We start from the raw sequence: 20,647 nt of genomic DNA on the forward strand, positions 1-20,647 counted from the left end.
ACTACTCTAAATACCTCCTGTAAGTGGAATCACACCGCATCCGTCTTATTTATTTATTTATTTATTTATTTATTTATTTATTTGACTGGTTTATTTTGCTTAGCATACTGTCCTCGAGGTTCATCCATGTTGTAACATATTGTGGAATTTCCTTCCTTTTTAAGGCCAAACAGTATTCCATTGTATGGATAGACCACATTTACTTATCTGTTCATCCTAACCTACTTAGTCTTATGTTTTTTAATGCAGGCATTTAAGGCTCTATATTTGTTTCCATCAAAACTTATACGTTTTAATATGTGGTAGTCTTAGGGTTATTCAGCTCTAAATATTTCATGATTTTCATTGTTATTTCCCTTTTCTCTCATGGGCTATTTAGAAGTTTATTATTGATAATAACTTTTTAAAAAGATTTCATTTATTTATTCATGAGAGACACAGAGGGCAAGGCAGAGACACAGGCAGAGGGAGAAGCAGGCTCCCTGCAAGGAGCATGATGCAGGACTTGATCCCAGGATCCTGGGATCATGACCTGAGCTGAAGGCAGACGCTCAACCACTGATCCACCCAGGTATCCTTACTGATAATAACTTTTTAAGGGTACTTACTACCAGTAGCTAAACAATTTTCTGGAACAGCTAGGCCATTCTACACTTTCACAAGCCAAGCGGATACCAAAAATTGCCCCAGATGACATCTTTTTTTTTAATTTTTAAAAAATTTTTTATTTATTTATGATAGTCACACACACACACACACACACACACAGAGGCAGAGACATAGGCAGAGGGAGAAGCAGGCTCCATGCAGGGAGCCCGACGTGGGATTTGATCCCTGGTCTCCAGGATTGCACCCTGGGCCAAAGGCAGGCACTAAACCGCTGCGCCACCCAGGGTTCCCCCCCAGATGACATCTTAAAAGCAACAACGAACAACAAACAACTCATATTCTATAGTGTCTCCCCCCACCCCCTCCTGCCGTACAAGACACCATATCGATGTAGTCTGAAGAGTCAGCATAATAAAGAGGCTAGGTCTGGATTCAGTTGCTGACCAGGCCACTCGGTACATGTGGGACTTGGAGCAAATAATCTTGTTTTCTTTTTCTGCTCTGTAAAACAAGGCTGACAAAATAGTATCTGTTTCAGACAGCTATTAGGAAGTGTTTAGCACCTAGCCTGTCATTTAATAACCATTACTAATTTTTACCCATGTAGCTGCTGATTTTACTTTGAACTTTTAATACGGCCATGCTGTGTGACTAAGAGGAACCCCTGAGTTTCCGGAAAGTTAAAGACCCACGTTCTGAACAGCTTGGCTACAATTGTATCCAAAATACGTTCCTGTCCCTCTCAAGTTCATGCAAACACACAGAGTTGACATAAGCACCTGCCTAACAAGACTGTCCCATTTCATAGTCCCATATGTCCCATAACGTAGTCCAGTTACACGCAGAGAAGCAAACCACAGAGATGCCCTCGGCCAAGCACAGAACCCACAGATTCAAGTCCACACTCAGGCTTCTGCACCCTCCCCACAAAGATGGATCCGTCGCCCACAGCTAGGGATGCGCTCACAAATCCCACTCAAATCCTAGCAGCGCGCTGACGGAGCCCGAGCGGCGCAGAGTGCCCAGGCGGAGCATCACCACCGGCTCCAGCAATGGGCAGGGGCCTTATTTTTACTCCCCATTTCAGTTGTTTCTGTTGTTCTTCTTGGAGTTTTCATCTGCCCCTCTTTCTCTCTACCCAACCCCCAAGCTCCCCCCCGCTCCCTCCTCCCCTCCCTCCTCCCGCCCCCCTCCCGGGCCCCGCCGCCCGCATTGCGCATGCGCCCTGCATCCCTCCCCCTGCTGGGTACCAGTCGGCGCTCCCCGGCCCTGGCGGCGGAAGAGATGGAGCAGCGTCACGAGCGCCCGGCCCCTTAAAACGCTGCTGGCTGGAGCCGCCTCCCTCCCTGCAGCCCGCGGCGGGGATGGAGTAAAGGGGGGACCCGCCGACCTGCCCGCGGGGATCAGCGATGGAGTTAAAGCAATCTCTGTCCACCCACCTGGAAACCGAGAAGCCTCTGAGGCGCTATGGGGCGGTGGAGGAGACGGCGTGGACGGCCGAGGGACTGGGGCGAAGTGAGTACTCGGCTGCAGGGGGGCAGCTGGGGATCCGGGCGCTGGAGCCGGCGGTGGCGGGAGCGCGGGGCTCGCGGGGAGCCGGCCGAGGGGGGCGCCCCCGCAGCGGGGCTCTCGGCGCGGGGGGATGCGCAGCGCCGCGCAGCGCAGCGCCGCGCTCTCCCCGAACAAAAGGGGGACCCTCCAGCCTGGGCTGCACCGGGAGCTCGGGGACGGGGCGGGGGAGGGACTCGGTCGTCCCGGATCCCTAAGCTCGCGGCCCGTCTCGGAAAGTAGGGTCTTGCCCGCGGCCGCCAGGGGAGAGGCGGTTCTCCGCCCGGGATGCGCTAGGACGCGGGAGCGGCTGGACCCCCCTGCAAACAGGGGGGAGTGTCCGCCGGGCTTCTCCCCCGGTGTTTCAGGTTCAGGGCACACACCTGAAATCCCCAGCGCGTCCTCCCCCGCCTGCTCCCGGGTCGCGGGTGGGGAAGCTCAGGGTTAGGGGAGCGTTAACCCTGTGCGCACCCTTCTGCTCTCTGCCTCGACTCCCTCCGTCTCTGGTTTGGGGACAATCCTAGAAGGCACTTCGGAAACGGGCGAGTCTCTCTACGGTGTTCGGGTGCCAACAATGTTTACCAATAAACGGAGGGTTTTTGTTGGCAATGAATGGGGCGCAGTGGTTAAAAACTCCTGCCTTCGAGTCTAGAGGCGGCCGCAAGGGCCCGAGGGTCGCCAGCCCTCCCTGCAAAGCCGGGGGCGCTCTGCCCCTGCCCCTGCGCTGCTCGTGCTAGCGCGGTGCCTCCTGCCGGGCTGGGAAGGGCCTCTCACCCTTCTCAAGGACCCTCAGCTTCCTGCCTTGGCTCTGAGTAACCATGCTCAGCACCAATCTCAGAGCTCTGTTGGCCCAAAGTATTGTGAATGTGGTTTTTTTTTTTTTTTTTTTGGTAGGAGATTGTGTGTGTGTGCCCTTTCCCCACACCTGTAATTACAAATTCAGAAAATCTTCCTAGAATGGCTCAACTGTATTCCAGTTCTCAAGGGTTCAGGTTGAAATCACAATTCGAGGGCTCAGTTCTGCACCTGGAACTCACAGTGCTCCCAATCTTTTGCCTTTTCTTGCTCCTTTAAAAATCTGGGTCCTTTCTCCTGTTTCCTCCTTTCAAAACCCTTTGGCTTTGGTACTTTGGCATGACACCAGGACCGAGGGTCCCTTTGGCTTTGGTACTTTGGCATGACACCAGGACTGAGGGGCTCTGCTTCCTACAAGCTCAGAATAATCCCCACAATGGCTGCCCGGTTTGATAGACGGCCACGCACCAGGTCCTGGGCTGAGAACTTTATTTTTTTTTAAGATTATTTATTTATTTATTTATTTATTTATTTATTTATTTATTTATTTATTTGACAGACACAGACAGAGGCAGAGACACAGGCAGAGGCAGAAGCAGGCTCCATGCAGGGAGTCCCATGTGGGACTCAATCCTGGGACTCCAGGATCACACCCTGGGCCAAAGGCAGACGCTTAACTGCTGAGCCACCCAGTTGTCCCTGACAATATTTTTAATATTTTATTTATTTATTCATGAGAGACAGAAAGAGAGGCAGAGACACAGGCAGAGGGAGGAGCAGGCTCCATGTAGGGAGCCTGATGCAGGACTCGATCCCCAGTCTCTAGGATCACACCCTGGGCTGGAGGTGGTGCTAAACCACTAGGCCACCGGGGCTGCCCTGGGCTGAGAACTTTAAATGCATTATCTCATTCGGTGCCCATGGCTACCTCCCGAGGTGAATATCGTGGACCCCCTTTTCATAGCTGGCAAAGCCTGGGCTTGCTAGGTGCCCTGACAGTGAAGCTCCAGAGCCAGGATTTGAACCCAGAGCCCCTCTCTGCTTTTAACATGATTATTTATTGCTTTCACAGTTTTAGGAAGCTCTAAATCTGTTGAGAGAATCCCAGAAGACATATAGCAATTTTACAAATATGAGGCCACCCTGTTGGTCTCTGGAGCTCCCAGTGGCCTTGAAAGAATGCTGGGTCCTTGTAGAGTAGAAGCTGTGTTCACATAAGCTCTGGGTTTGAATGGGGCTCTGCTCTGCCCCTCGCTGGCTCTGTGACTAACCTGAGACACGTTTCTAAGCCTTACTCTGCCTCTGGTCTCTGAAAGAGATGATCATAGGACCTACCTTATAGCCTCATTGTGAAAACTCAATAAGAAAATGTCTGTAGAGCTCAAGGTAAGTGCTCGATATGTGTTTGCTGCTTTGATTTTTTTTTTAATTACTATGTCTGTAGGAGCAACAGAGTCTGTCCTTCCATCTTTCACAAGGGAGTGCATAAAGTGACACTCTACACTCACACTGCAGTATTGGTCAGTTTCCTAATAATTCTCTTCTACCTTTTCATTCTCTTGCCATTTTATTAGGACAGTTTTCAAACATACAGGAAAATCATACCAAACACCCCATTTATAGCATTTGAGCTCTTGAAATTTTTATCCTTCTGAGTCTTAGGTTGCAAACTGTTAAAAGCCTGGTAGAAAGGCTTTCTCATCTTCTCTGTTCCAAATCATCAAAGACTCTGACTTTTGCTTCCTGTTCACATACAAGACCACAGTTTCTGATCTCCTTTTGGTTGGATCCCGAAATCTGCTTCTCCCCCCACCCCTATTCAAACTTGAAATACTCTTAAAGCACTGATCCAGAGTCCTGCTTTTGAATCTTAAAACTGGGATTGTTATCTTTAGAAAGCTTTGATCTCTGGACTCTTGTCTGCAACCTGACCTTTTTTTGTTGTTGTTGTTTTTAGTTTTATTTTTCTTAAGATTTATTTGTGAGAGAGAGAGAGACAGAGAGAGGCAAAGAGTGAGCATGCACACAGGCCTGAAGGGCAGAGGAAGAGGAAGAGAGAATATAAAACAGACTCCACATCCACCAAGGAACCTGACACAGGGGTCAATCCCACAACACTGAGATCATGACCTGAGCTGAAACCAAGAGTCAGACACCTAACCAATTGTGCCACCCGGACACCCTCTGACCCTTTTGGATACAAGTGGGTTTTTTTGAACTCCCTCTCAACTTCCTCGGGATCTATGGATTCGTATCATAACATGTGGGACCTCCATTTATTTATTAATGAATGTGAAAATTAGTACTGTTGATTCTATGGAATTAATAATTGCCAAGTCAACAGAAAGTTGTAATGGATGAAATGCTGGAGGCAAAAAAAGAAGCATATTACAAAGAAGCTAGGCTTGGGGCACCTGGCTGGCTAAGTTGGTAGAGCATGAGACTCTTGATCTTGGGGTCAGAGGTTTGAGCCCCACATTGGCATAGAGATTACTTTAGAAATAAATACTTTTTTAAAAAAGAAGACATGCTTTAACTCCTACCTATATTTAAATATTTTATGTTAAAACTTGAGTGTTACTCAAAAAATAATTTTTATTTTATTTATTTTTTAAATATTTTATTTATTTAATCATGAAAGACACACAGAGAGAGGCAGAGACATAGGCAGAGGGAGAAGCAGGCTCCCTGCAGGCAACCCGATGCAGGACTCGATCCCAGGACCCTGGGATCATGACCTGAGCCAAAGGCAGACACTCAATCACTGAGCCACCCAGGTGCCCCTAAAAAGAATTTTTTAAGCGCGGGGTGGCGGGGGGTGGGGGTGGGGATGATTGCAGAACTGGTCATTCTCAGTGTAGATTGTGTTAACTACTATCTTTAATTTTAACTATAGTTTTCAAATGGAAGATATGTATAGTCCAGTAGCAAAGAATGGGAGTTTTGAAATCAGGTGAATTGGGTCCAAATCAGCTCTAATGCTTTGTTGCTTTGTCACCCTAGGAAATTGTTGCACCTCCTTGGGTGTCAGCTACCTCATTTGCAAAATGGCAAATTTTGTTAGATTTGAGACCTTGGGAGCTTCCCCTGGTGAAATTCAAACCGCCCCCCCCCCCCCATACACAGAGAGGAAGGATGGGTAGGCTGCTCCAGATGCGTAGGTGGCAGGTTCAAGAACCAAGGACATTTCTATGTGGTTGCAAGATGAGTAGATCTCCATGTCTGCCCTCTAGAACCTTAAAAGTTTTTATGCAGGCCTGAACAGGTTCAGTCATGTATACTTCCAGATGATCTAGGTAACTCTCTCGAGGCTGTGCCCTTGGAATGGCTTCCCCTGTGAAAATGCTGGTACCTTTCAAGGACAGGGCAGGGGGTGAGGAGTCTCCCCTTGCTCCAGGGCCAGCTCTTGGGTCAAATGGTGGTCATGTCCTCTCCATAACCTCCCCCTACAGGATAGTCATCATCATGACCATTAAAGGCTGTCCGGAGGATTCAATGAGATAATGTATATAATGCACTTAGCACAGAGCCTGGCACACTGATAGTCGGCGCTGAATGGTTGTCATCATAGGACAGAAGCGGATGGCACCAGCCAACATGAGAGAAGATTATTCTGAGCTTACCAGTCAGTTCTTTTCTTGTGTCCGTTGCTTTGTAATTTGCAGATAATGATTGTGTACCCACCATGTTCCTCCTCATGGGAACGTATGGAGGAATGGCTTCTGAACCCTTGAAAACCACCTGGTGTTTTCTCCTTTGAGAAGGATTCCCAGCATTCGCTCCCATCCACCTTAGACAACATTTTCCCACTAGCAGGGAGTTAGTTTTTTCTTTTCTTTTTACTCAGTTGGAAAATGGATAGTGACATTTCAGTGTTGTGAGATATATAAAAATATTGCTTTCACCCAACTGTAATTAATTGAGGGAGACACAAAGACAAGGTGACTTTTGAGAAAGCATGGAGTTTTTTAAAAGCACAGTTGTCTGTGGTCATAGCCATTTCATGATAGGCTTACATATCCCCTAAAGGATGATCAAGATTTTGGACTGGGGACATGCAGGGTTCAAGGCTGGGATGGGGAGGTGAGAGTGGCACAGCAGGGGAGGGAATGCCCCAGAGGTAAAAGCATTGGCAAAAGCACAATGGTAGAAATAAGTGTGCTGAGAGTGGGGGATTGGAATTAAGTGGAAAGCTCAATCACCAGGGGAGGTGACGATTATTTAAAAGTCCAAGGGTGTGTACTGACTAGCAAGCAGATTGTTCCCCTGGCTGAAGCTTCAGGTATAAACAGCGTGGAGGCGGAAATAATACGGATTGCCGGCAATCCACATCATTGATTCTTGGCAAAGGTTTTTGTGTTCCTTTCATCTGTCTGATGAACTATGCTAATTTCATTATCTCAGTTTTATTTTGTGCTGGCATTATTTCTTTTTTCAGATTATAGAATAGTATGCGTACTTTATTAAAAAATGGAAATTCATCTGAAATATAAAAATAAAAAGTGAAAAATGACCATGATCTGCTTCGCCCCTGTGCACCCCATTTATTCATTCAATTAATAGGTACTGAGTGTAAGTGCCAGAAAGTGTTCTAGTGCTCTAAGTGCAGCAGATACAGCATTGAGCAAGACAGAAGAGGTTCCTGCCCACGGGGAGCTTCTATTCAGAGAAATGAAGGTGTCAGATAATACGTAGGCAAACAAATAATGTAGCTCAAATGGTAAGTGTTACATGAGAATTAATAGGGGAGGAATATTTCCCATCTGGGTGGTCAGGAAATATCTAAGAAGGTGACATTTTGCCAGGAAATGTCAGGGATCAAATGCAAAGGCCCTAGCTGTGTTAGAGGAAGACAGAAGGCCAAGGTGGCTGGCACCCAGTCAGGGAAGAGAGTGGAGATGAATCAGAGAGGAGCCAAGGTAGGGCCTTGTAGGTTGTGGTCACACACACACAAACATACAGATTTTATTCCTATTACAGAAGAAGCTACTACAGAGTGTTAAGCAAGAGACTAACATAACCTGCGTTTTGTTTTCACTTTTTTTTTAAAAAAATTTTTATTTATTTTTGAGAGACAGAGAGAGAAGGGGAGAGAACAAATGAGGGGGAAGGGCAGAGGGAGAAGCAAACTCCCCACTGAGTAGGGAGCCCAAAGCAGGGCTTGATCCCAGGACCCTGGGGTCATGACCTGAGCCTAAGATAGATGCTTAACCAACCAAGCCACCCAGATGCCCTGGGTTTTGTTTTTAAAAGGTCACATCAGCACCCTGGATGGAGAATGAGACCACAGAGGGCAAGTAAGGATCAATGAAATTATCCTTTGCTGTCTATAGTCCTGGTTCTTTCTTTAACCAATCTTGTTGATAAGTGGTAGGAATTTCCGTGAGTGTGAAAGGTGTGACAAGGGGTAGGGGCAGCTTAGGCTGTCGTGTGGGAGACCGAGCTCTGAGGAAATGTGACCGTCTCTCCTCTCTGCTGGATGGGCAGCTGATTGTGTAACTTACTGCAGGAATTATCGTAGCAGGAACGTGAAGATTATGAACAGGACTGTATCTAGTATGCACTTAGAGCAAACCCAATTATTTATGTTTCTCTGAGTTCATACTGTTGTTTCTTTCTTTCTTTCTTTGAGAGAGAGTGCACACAAGCGGGGGGAGGGGCAGAGGCAGAGGCAGAGGGAGAAGCAGACCCCCAGCTGAACAGAGAGCCTGGAAAGGGACTTGATCCCAGGACCCTGGGATCACAGCCTGAGCTGAAGGCAGACCCTTAACCGACTGAGCCACCTCGGCGCCCCTGTCATTTGATTCTTGCAACCATGTCTTTCTTACTTGTTAATTGAAGGAAAAACTATTTGCGCCTCTTCTTGGTCTCTGATTAATTATTAAAGACTTATTAATAATAATAGTAGTTAATGAGGTCTAGCTGGGAACTTAAGCTTATTAAATTCTCATCACAACCCTATCAAGTCAGCTGAATTCTTGCTCCCCTTTTACAGATGGGGACACTGGGGCTTCAGGAGGTTGAGAAACTTGCTCTGAAGGTCACGAAGCTGGTATGTGGCAGTGCTGGAACCAGAATCTCATCCTCCGTGACTGTAAATGTTCCTTGCCAGTGTCTATTATTCCTAGCATAGATGCTGTGGAGATTAGAAATGAGATAAGACACAGCCACCACCCTTAAGAAGCTTCTAGATTTGGAGAGTGTGGAGACACAGACATCATTTGTAATATAGTAACATGAAACAAATGCTAAATGAAGGGACAGCAAGCAGCGAGAGGAAGGAGATCTCTGCTCTTCCTGGGGTCCCCAGCGTGACAGCAACGAGCAGTGTGGGCACTGGGCCTGAAGGCCAAAGCAGGGTTTCCCTAGGTCACTCACAGAGGGACGGGCATTTCAGGTGAGCTGCCCGGCCCCATGCAAGGAGGTGGGGGTCCCCAAGGCCAGGGTCCATGCACTAGGACTTTTTCTTTTTTTTTTCTCTTTCCCCTTGGCTTTCAAATCCTGGGACTCAGGGTCTGTCTGATTCATGGATGTGAATCCTCTGCTACCCGGATGAGCCTGCAGGTTGGAGACCAGCAGAGGCAGATAGATGCTAGCAGCGTGGCCACTCAGACCAGCACTCACAAGGTTCCCCCAACAAGGCTGCCCAAGTGGTTCATTCATTCCTTCACTGTTCACTTATTCAGCAGGCTCAAGCCCCTCCTGTGTGCTGGCTGCAGAGGCAGAGAGAGGAAAAAGACCCAGACCCTACCCTTTTTTTTTTTCCCAGACCCCACCCTTAAGGGGTTCTCCGACTATCTGTGTTCCAGGCCTCTGTCCACTGCTTCCTCGCCTTCTGATCTTGGGCCAGTCACCTACCTTCCCCAGACCTCAATTCCTTCCTCTGAAACCCAGAGATGTACTTAATACCACTGAACTGTACCCTTGAACACAGCTAAGATGGCATATTTTGTGTTACGTGTGTTTTGAGGGATGGTTCTGGGCGGTCTGAAGTAGCCTGAAAAGATGAACAGTATTTCAACACTGATGGGGAGGAACAGCCTTCCAGGCAGAGGGAACAGCCCCTGTGAAGACACAGACCTGAAGTGACACATGCGACCTGGGAACTAAATGTATCAGTAATACTCTAGGCTTTAAATGCATGAGAGAGGCAAGACCAGAGCAGGAGATGAGCAGGCTTTGAAGCCCAGGGCGAGTCTATTTTGGGCTGGATATAGAGAAGGCTCAGCTCCCCATTGAGACAAAATCTTCCTGCAAGGTCCAAGTGGGACGGCTAAGGACCAGACCCCTAGAATAAGTTTCTTTGAATGAATCAGTCATGTTCATGAATTTTTTTTTTAAATTAAAATGCCTCTACACATAGAGATGGTTAAAGGAGAAAACACCAACTATTCTAAGGGAGGTAGAAAGGAATGATTACAGAAAGTAACACGTACGGAGCCCTTCCCGAGTGCCTGTTCCATGCATGTGTGTGTCTACATACATCCTCTAATTTACTCTTTCTAAAATACCTTATGATGGGAGGCATGTGGAAATATTAGTTGCATTTTACAGATGAGGAAATTGCCTCTCAGGGAGGTTAAGTGACTTGCCCAGTGTCACTTTGCCAATAGATGGCAGAGCTGGGACTCGAACCAAGCCCAGGGGACTTAGCCCTGCTGCTTTCCTGGTCTCTTGGGATTGGCTTGGGCTGCCATTTGTCCACATGGGTAAGGTCAGGTAGTGTTTCTAGTGCATCTTTGTGTTTCTTAGTACTGATTCTGTTCTCTGGCTCATTAATTTCCACTACACACACGTCTCTTGTAAACTTGACTCCATCTCACTACCTCCTAGTGCCTTCAGGGTGAAATGGGAGCAGGTTCACAGAAATGCTGCAGGAAGAGCCTTTCTGTTTTGGAGAAGATGTGTAGCTTCACAGACAAAGGCCTCCTTTGGGTGTTCAGGAAAGACATCTTGGGCAACAGAGGGGCAGATTAGCGTAGTGTTTGAAAGTGGAAGCTCTGCCTACATTTGAATCCTGGCTTTCCCTCTCATAAGCTGTGTGACCCTGGGCAGCTTACTTAACCTCTCTGAAGTTCAGCCTTCTCATCTATAAAATGGAGCTAATAACAGGACCTACCTCATATGGTAATGAAGAAGATCCAAAGAGAAAATATGTGATAGCCCTTGGCATAGAGCCTGGTGCTCTCGGTAAATGGGGGAGATGGTGTTGAAGGAACAGGACATATAGTGGGCCTCAACTGGGTACATTTAGACAACTGGAGAGAACAAGGGACATCAAAGTGGGTGGACTAGCCTCAGAAAAGAATGCGGGTGCCAGAGCATGTGACGATTGCTGGAGGCAGGCTTGGACTTGGCTGCATCAGGAGGAGTCATGAGGTATGAGGTTGGTTGAGCAGGGTCACGACGCTCGGCCAGAATAAACATGACAGGTGTCCGGAGCAGGGCAAGGGATAGAGGTAAAGAAAGTAGCATTTTGGGGATCCCTGGGTGGCTCAGCGGTTTAGTGCCTGCCTTTGGTTCAGGATGTGATTCTGGAGTCCCAGGATCGAGTCCCGTGTTGGGCTCCCAGCATGGAGCCTGCTTCTCCCTCTGCCTGTGTCTCTGCCTCTCTCTCTCTCATAAATCAATCAATCAATCAATCAATCTTTTAAAAAAAGAAAATAGCATTTCAGGAAGACTTGTCTGGCAGTGGTTGTACATTGTGGGGAAGGGCAGGGAAGCAGGAGGGTTCTGGAATCATCTGGTCATGAAGTCACCAAGGCTGGGGCCTACAGCAGTGGCAGTGGGTGGGGGAGGAAGGGGCTAATCAGATCTCCCAAAGGGAGAAGGCATTAGTAGCTGATTACAGGTAGGAGGCAAGGAGGGTGTCCGAAGTGCTGGCAGTGTGGTAGGCAGGGAGTTAACAGTACGGTTAGCCGGGGTCTTGGGAATTAAATACATTGGCATCAGTGTGGCCCACTCTCACTTTCTATAGTGTTTGAAGAGGTGCAGGGATTGGTGTATGGGGAGAATAATGACCCCATACATTCATATAGCGCTTTCTAATATTTTTCCTGCGTTTTTGCATTTGCTCTTTACAAAAAAAGGGCAAGGAGCTGGAATTGTTGTGTCCCTTTGGATGTAGGTAAACAGGTTAAGGACTCATCCCAGGGAAGGGGTACAGCAGTAAGACTGAGTAAGAATCTAACAGTCTAGGCTGCTTGTACTAGACCAGGGTTTCCAGGGACATTTTTATTTGACACACAACTGCATTTTTTTTTTTAACAACTGCATTACAAATGGTATGTCTTGGGGCTCCTGGGTGGCTCAATGGGCTGTGTTGACTCTCAATTTCAGCTCAAGTCATGATCTCAGGGTTCTAAGCCCTATATCAGGCTCCTCGCTGAGCATGGAGCCTGCCTGAGATTCCCTCCCTCTCTCTCTCTCTCTGCCTACCCACCCCCACCTCACATGACTTTCTCTCTCAATAATAATAATAATAATAATAATAATAATAAAGTATATCCAAATTCCATAACATCCAAATTGGAAATTAACCATAATGTGTGACACTCATTATTCTGTGCATTTGAAATTCCCAAACAGGTAAATCATTCATTCACATGTCTGCCCATCTTTCCATTCATTCCTCATCCATTCAATACATATTTATTGCTGGCCTCTTATATGCCAATTATGGTGCTAAACTCTTGAGAATACAGTAGCATTTTGAGTAAGATGTTTATAGCCCCTGCCTTCAAAGTGATTTAAGGTCTACTAGTAAAAATAGAACTGCCATATGATCCAGCAGTCCCACTTCTGGGTATATATTTTTAAGGAAACAAAAACAGGATATTGAAGAAGTATCAGCACTCCCATGTTCATCGCAGCTGTATTCACAATAGCCTCGATATGGAAACAACCTAAATGTCCATGAATGGATGAATAGATAAAGAAGATGTGGTGAATATCTACAATGAAGTATCATTCAGCCAGGAGAAAGAAGGAAATCCCGCCATATTCCATTTGTGACAATGGATGGTCCTTGAGGGCATTATGCTAAGTAAAATAAATCAGAGAAAGACAGAAATTGCATATCACTTATATGTGGAACCTAAAAAGGAGACATAAAGAAAAAGAATTAATACTCAAGCTCACAGAAACATAGTAGAGAAGTGGTTACCAGGGGCTGGGGGATGAGAGAGAGGTTGGTAAAAAGGGTACAAATTCTAAGGTATAAGATGAATAAGGTCTGGGGATCTAATGTAAAACATGGTGGCTACAGTTGATAACACTGTATCATATAATTGAAATTTGCTAAGGGAGCAGAACTTAAATGTTCTCTCTGTCACACACACAGAAGATAAATAGGTAAGGTGATGGGGGTGTTAATCACTAGATGATAGGAGTTTGTTCACAGTGTATCCCTGTCACAAATCACCACGGTGCCCACTTGGAAGATCTTCCATTTTCATCTTTCAATTACACCTCAACCAAGCTGAGGAAAGGGGGGTGGGAGGGTCAGCTGGGAGCAGTCCCTGTTTCCAGTGGTGCTGAACCAAGGGACCAGAGAGAGGATGCTGTCCTTCTCAGTCCTTTGGAGACAGGATCCAGGTTAGTTTGCTGACCTCCATGCACTCCCGGCAAAATATTATCCAGAGATTAATTCAGTTGTTTTGCTATACACCCATTTTTGAAGGTCCTTGAGAAGATGAGTCCTCATAAGGTCAAACCACATTTTATGGCCAAATCCAAGTGCTGTGATGTGATTCTGACTTCTTGCAAGAACAATGATCACAGAGACACTGGGTGTCATATTTGCTGCTCAGTGCTGAATGCCCGGCATCTACCACATTGGCCAGCACTTAGAAGCTTCTCATTCAACCCATAGCTGCTGAATTAGGTGGCTGTTAATCCCCAAAGACTGAAGTGCAAATGATTTAATGGTGTTTGTAATCCTTTGAAATCATTGAACTGAAGAATAAAGTTAGCTGGAGTCTTGGTCTGAATCGCCTGCCCATCTCCTAGTTTAGACAGGTTGTTCCTGATGCTTCCAGGGAAAGAGGCATTCAGAGCAGATACAAAATAGCAGGAATAGGTCCTGGTTACTGCGAACTGGCAGTGAGCTAACAAGTCATGACGGGTGTGGGCTTGGCTGGTGCTTTACATATGAATCATATCTCCTTGACTATTAGGTGTCCAGAGAGGTGGGGCACACCAATCCAGAGTCCCTCACATCTTTCCAGAACAACAGAAACAAAACCCAGCATGGCCATGTTAAATACACCGGGCCATTAAAAGGCCTTTTAATTTCATGCAGAGAACAAAGTCCTCTTAGATGCTGCTGGTGGAACCGTTGAGCGCTCTAGCCTTTTTGGAAAGCAACCGGATAACATCTATTAAAATTTAAAATGCTCGTATGCTTTGACCTAGCAATCCCGGCTCCTGGGACTCCATCCAACAGAAATGAAAACACCAGCATACAAAGACATATGTGGGGTGGAAAAAAAAAAACTGGACACAAAATGAAGGCCCATCAGCAGAAGGATGGTTGAATAAATTATTGTTCATCCACTGAGAAATGTTCCAAAGCCATTAAAAAGGAAGAAAGTAGAGCAATAATAGTTGTCTTAGAGGTATGATTGAATGAGGAAAAGGAAATCCAGGAAAGTGTATGTAATAGGATCTCATTTTTGTAAAACAAAATTCTGTTTCTATGTATAGCACATATAATGTATAGCATCCACTTGCATGCACGTGCCCGTGTGTGACCTTATCAGTAAGAGAAAAAGATGGAAGGATGAGTAATAAGTTATTGCCATAGGCTATGTTGGGGAAGGGATTGGGGACGAAGCTGATGTGAGGGAAGAAAAAGGTGGCATGGGACACCTGGGTGGCTCAGTGGTTGAGTGTCAGCCTTTGGCTCAGGTTGTGATCCCGGGGTCCTGGGATCAAGTCCCACATCAGGCTCCCCACAGGCAGCCTGCTTCTCCCTCTGCCTATGCCTTTTCATCTCTTTCTGTGTCTCTCATGAATAAGTAAATAAAATCTTAAAAAAGAAAGAAAAATAAAGAAAGAAAGAAAAAAAGAAAAATAAAGGGGAGGTGGTAGCAGACAGCCAAGGGAAAAAGAGAATTTTAAAAAGTACTTCACTGGGGATAAGAAAACATCCTCTGATAATATTATCACACTTACATGTTTGTGTTAAGTTACACATTTGTGGAACAGGAGAAGGGGCATCCTAACTTCAGAAATGATAAAATGTGGTGGGAAAGGTGGGCCTCAGAATCGAGGAGAGAGAATTTCGTCTGATTTAATCCTCACCACAATCCTCTAAAGATAAAGCAGTGTGTGTGTGTGTGTGTGTGTGTGTGTGTGCGCGCGCGCGTGTGCATGTGCGCATATACAAATATATATCCAGGAGCAGAGAGATGGAAATCATACCCCATTAGTCAATAGAGAAGGGATTTGACTCTCTAGACTATCTGATTAAGAAGTTCATACCTTTCCCACTACAATTATTTATGAACATCCAAGTATATTAAATTCCATTGGAATTGTGTATTTTATTTTTAAAAAAGGAAAGGCATCTGCAATCGTTTGTGGAGCTCTATTTTAAGAATCTGGGTCATCACCATGTGGACCATGTTCCTTTAGATCTTCTCTCTTTGCACTTCCCAGTTCCCCCTGGTGGTCCCCAGGGCTGAGTAGTGAAACCACTCATGCCCCATAATCCCAGTCTCAGAGACAGTATTTGGGAAATAGGCAATAATCAGCGGAGGAAGAGATCCTACCAGGCTTCCCTTAACTGTTTTGCTTTCCGTGTTTACTCTGCTCAGGCTGCTACAACAAAAGGCCATAAGCTGGGTAGTTTATAAAAAACAGAAATTTATTGCTCACAGTTCCCGAGGCTGGAAGTCCAAGATCAAGGCACCTGCGGATTCTGTGCCTGCTGAGGACCTCCTGCCTCACAGACTGTCCCGTAGCTGTGCCCTCACGTGGCGGAGGGTACAGGGGGTCTCTGGGGTCTCCTTTATCAGGGCGCTAATCCCACTCATAAGGGCTTCATCCTTGTGACCTTGTCACCTCCCAAAGGTTCTCACCCCCAAATACCATACCTCGAGGATTAGATTTTTTAACATATGAATTTGGGTGAGGGAGGACATGCATAGTCAATCGACTATGGTCCTGGAAGGCATTAAGATCTGAAAGCTGGAGATTAGTCCAGGCCCCCACTCCCGGGGTGAAATGCTTTTAGCAGGTGGCTCTAAAAGGCGGCCATCATTTTGACAAGAAACAGAAATTATTCCCAGTTTGGGTCCATTTTGTTCTTCCACAGTCAGCACACCAGGTGAGACCTATGCACGCATCATGCGCTTGCAGGGCTGTGTTGGTGCTGGACACCTGCCGCCCACCGGTCCTGCAGCCCATCCATCTTCATCCTGTTTAAACAGACACATGGAAGGAGCACATCCTGGTGGTTACATTCCGTGCAAACGCCATCCGTAAAAGCAGCTCAGCTTGGGCCCAGGACGCCGGGCTGGGTTCCAAGAGCTAAGAGGTCTGCTTTCCTAGGGATCAGTTCTGCCTTACAGCCGGGGTTTGTTACTTCCCAAATGCTTAGCCAGGACTGGTTTAGCTTTGTGCATCTTTCTCCTCTACTGAGATAGAGATTCATTCATTCCTTCCTTCTTTCTTTCCTTTTCACTGAAACTCACATGCCATAAAATTAACCCTTAACCATTTAACGTGTACAATTCAGTGGCATTTAGCATATTCACAATCTTGTGCAATCTCCACCTCTACCTACTTGCGAAAAACCCTGTACCCTTAAGTGGTCCCTCCCTATGCACCCCTTCCCCTAGTCCCTGGCAACTACCTTTTGTCTCTATGGATTTACCTATTCCGGATATTTCCTATAGATTGAATTGGGCAATATGGAACCTGGCTTCTTTCACTTAGTTTTTTTTTTTTTTTTGAATATTTTATTTATGTATTTGAGAGAGAGAGAGGAAGAGCACAACAGGGAGAGGGCCTGAGGGAGAGGGAGAAGCAGACTCCATGCTGAGCAGGGAGCCCAACGCGGGCCTCGATTCCACCCTGAGATCATGACCTGAACCAAAGGCCCAACCGACTGAGCCACACAGGTGCCTACATAACCCCTTGCGAACACATAGGTAGAGAGAGGGAGGGGTTGCTATAATGTCTCTTCTAATAAGGACACTAATTCTACCTGTTTCTTATGACCTCATTAAACCTAGTTACCTCCTTATGGCCCTGCCTCCAAATACAGTCACACGGGGGTTAAGGCTTTAACATGGGGACTTGGGGGACAATTAAGTCGATAGCAATAGACTTATTATTTAGGATTGGAATCATGTTTTAGCATCATGACATCTTAGGGCTGGAAGGAAATTTGTGGAGTCCTGTTGTCCAGGATTTCTCAACCTTGGCCTTATTGACATTGACATTTGGGGCTGGACCATGCTGTACTGTGGGGGGTGACCCGTGCACCGTAGGATGGTCAGCAACACTTCTGGATTCTGCCCACTAGATGCCAATAGTACCAACACCCACTCCTGCCAATCGTGACAACAAAAAACTCTCTCTAGACGTTGCCAAATGTTCACTAGAGGGGCAAACTTGTCCCCAGAGAAGGGCTGATCAGATCTCATTCCTTTTTGATATGGATACCCTAGTTTTGTGATGCAAAAGAGTCCAAAGGTTTTTTGACCCCATCTCTGCACCTCAGTCCCTAGGTTTCTGGCCTCTGTTTCTCCACATACCTCACGGTTTTCTGTTCACACACACAGAAAGCATTGTCATTAAAAACTGTATTGGATGTGCTCAGCATTAAGCCAGGAGGAACCTGATTATGAGCTCCCTGAAGCATAAAGAAATATCCCCATGCAAAATGGATTCGATTTTCCTTAAGGCTCCTGCCTGGGAAGATTCCTATTTACTAGAAATTGAAGTGAAGAAGAAATTGTCACTTTCTCTTATAACAAAGAAAATGTTTCAGGTAGATAAGTAGAAATACCCCTTCAACAACAGCCCTTAACTCTGCTACCAAAATGAGAAGGACTTATGTCAGCCTCGAGAACACGGACTCAAAGTTTTCTCTGGAACACTGTGTCTGGGGACTGACCCTTTTCTTCTTTATCACCACCCCAAAGAGTGCACAGCCAGTCACAAAAGGGACCAAGAAAACAGCACAACGGGTGACAGATGACATCTCCATTCTTGTGAACTAAAGTGAGCACTTCTTTTGATGAGGGGGGGAGGAGACAGAAGGCATAGTTCTTTTAATGTTCTTGGATGAATTTCTTAGTGTAGACGTATACAAAGAAATCAAGTATTCCTAATGGTTCAGGTGTCCCCTTCTCTTCTTCAGAAAGACAGGCTGTGTATATGTTTGGCCATGTTTATCATTCTATTTCTTCGATAGAACATAGGATAAAAATGGCTATTTCTGGAGATAGTCTAGTTCTGTATGATTCTAAGCTCTGGCTGTACATTAGATAAATCCCCAGAGCAGCTTTGAATACAGTTAGCCCACTTCTCCACCCCCCCACCTTTTTGTATTTTTAAAAGATTTTATTTATTTACTTATTGTTTGAGAGAGTGCATGTGTGTGTACTTGAGGGCACACGTGCAGGGTGGGCAGACGGAGAGGGAGAGAGAATCTCAAGCAGACTCTGAGCTGAGTGCAGAGCCCAACAAGAGGCTTGATCTCATGACCCTGAGATCATGACCTGAGCTGAAATCAAGAGTCAGACACTTAACCAACTGACCTACCCAGGCATGCCCATCCCTCCCTTTTTAATGGATTAGAAAACCTTACCCCAGAGGGATGATCATTTTCCCAAATGTTCAAGCTGGGTAAACTCAGTAGAACTTGAACCCATTTATCCTGCCTATTTGAAAAGGACTAAGTAAATAAGAGTTCCCTTCCTAATAAAGGACTTTCTCCACCAGGTCATGATGGCCAACACCTGAAAACTCAGTACAATAAATTATTAAATACTAAATTGTAAATCTGTCATTGCTGTTGGGAGAACAATTCAACCCACGGGTCCTGTTGCCCTAGATCTGCCATCCATTTCTGAATACAAAAGGTACTATTGCTATTATGATTAGCAAACATTATTCAGAAATTTGTCATGGATAGAAAGATGTATAGCCTGTATCAGGGGGACGAGCCTCTCCATTAATTTAGCTCCTTTTCTGAAACACAAAAAAACTGTATTTAGAAAAGATAATTATCCATTAGCTAATGCGTTTCTCAAAGAAACAGTCTGCTACTATATGACAATGTGGCATTAGCAGGAGAAATTCACCCATAGTTCTAATGGGGCATAGGGCAAGAGACAAGGCATATTTGAGAGAATGCAGAAAAACATTAATGTATTTTTCTCTGTTATTGTTAAAAGAGAATTTTCAGGGGCACCTCGGTGGCCCAGTCAGTTGAGCAGCCAACTCTTGGTTTCAGCTCAGGTCATGATCTCAGGGTCATGGGATCAAGCCTCACATCCACATCTGGATCCATGTTCAGCAGGGAATCTACTTGAGATTCTCTCTTTCCCTCTCCCTCTGCCCCTCCCCCAGCTCACCCACATTCTCTCTCCCTAAAAATAAATAAAAAGATAATTTTTAGAAAAAGGTAGAATCATGACTCTCACGATGATATAAAAATAAACACATGTTAGGGGACACCTGAGTGGCTCAGTCGGTTAAGCCACCGACTCTTGATTTCAGTTCAGGTCATGATCTCAGGGTTGTGAGTTTGAACCCCAAATTGGACTCTTTGCTGGGCATGGAGCCTACTCTAAACCATTTTTTAAAAATAAACACATGTGGGGATCCCTGGGTGGCGCAGCGGTTTGGCGCCTGCCTTTGGCCCAGGGCGCGATCCTGGAGACCCGGGATCGAATCCACGTCGGACTCCCGGTGCATGGAGCCCGCTTCTCCCTCTGCCTGTGTCTCTGCCCCTCTCTCTCTCTCTCTGTGACTATCATAAATAAATTTAAAAAAATTAAAAAAAAAACACATGTTAAAGGTTTTCCTCTGCTCAATGAGGGAACCAAGTACATGTAATAATCCAATTCAACAGAATCTGAAGAACAGACTCATATATATAGATCAGAAATCTTGAAATGAAGGGTTAAATGCAAGTAAATCTGGATTTTCCTTGAAGGAAAGAGAAGTTACTCAGACTTCTACCAGCTGGGCGAGGATTTGCATGTGCACAAGAATTATTTTTGCCTTGTTATACTACTACTTACACAATTGTAGAACAGCTCAGAGACGAGGAAGGCATAGAATCAGATAAGCCAGAGAGGTGACCACTAGATGCATAATCTCCCGTCAAAGCATTTTCGCTTCCGACATGCCCTACATGCTCTCCTGAAGAGGAAGCCGTGTGAGCCCAGGCTCTGAATTAGCCAGCTTTCAGACACAAAGAAAACTACACGTTTTCAAGAGGTACAGTGAGGAAAATTACCCTTGAGAGAAGAAAACGATTTCAGAGGGGACGTGGGCCAGTGAAAGTCTGTATTTGAAAACCAGTCTGGAGGGCACTGAAAAATGAGCAACCCAGTCTATTAATTATCCAGATGTTTAGCTCTTGATGCCAAATAGCTTATGGACTTTAAAGCACCATCCAGATGTTCAGCTTGATTGAAGCTGTGAGGGGGTAAGCCTTGCAGTTGTC

General features: G+C 45.8%; 1 protein-coding gene across 1 annotated transcript in view; it reads left to right on the forward strand.

Annotated features, from left to right (window-relative positions):
• The first annotated feature begins 1,886 nt into the window (after positions 1–1,886).
• The window catches only part of BMERB1 (bMERB domain containing 1), a 113,630-nt gene continuing 94,869 nt past the window's right edge, over positions 1,887–20,647 (forward strand). Inside the window, exon 1 of the mRNA XM_055341209.1 lies at positions 1,887–2,124. Coding sequence (XP_055197184.1) covers positions 2,019–2,124 — 106 coding nt within the window. The 5' untranslated portion in view covers positions 1,887–2,018. The remainder of the gene's footprint in view (positions 2,125–20,647) is intronic.

Source organism: Nyctereutes procyonoides, unplaced genomic scaffold, assembly GCF_905146905.1.
Source record: "Nyctereutes procyonoides isolate TBG_1078 unplaced genomic scaffold, NYPRO_anot_genome, whole genome shotgun sequence".
NCBI lineage: Eukaryota > Metazoa > Chordata > Mammalia > Carnivora > Canidae > Nyctereutes > Nyctereutes procyonoides.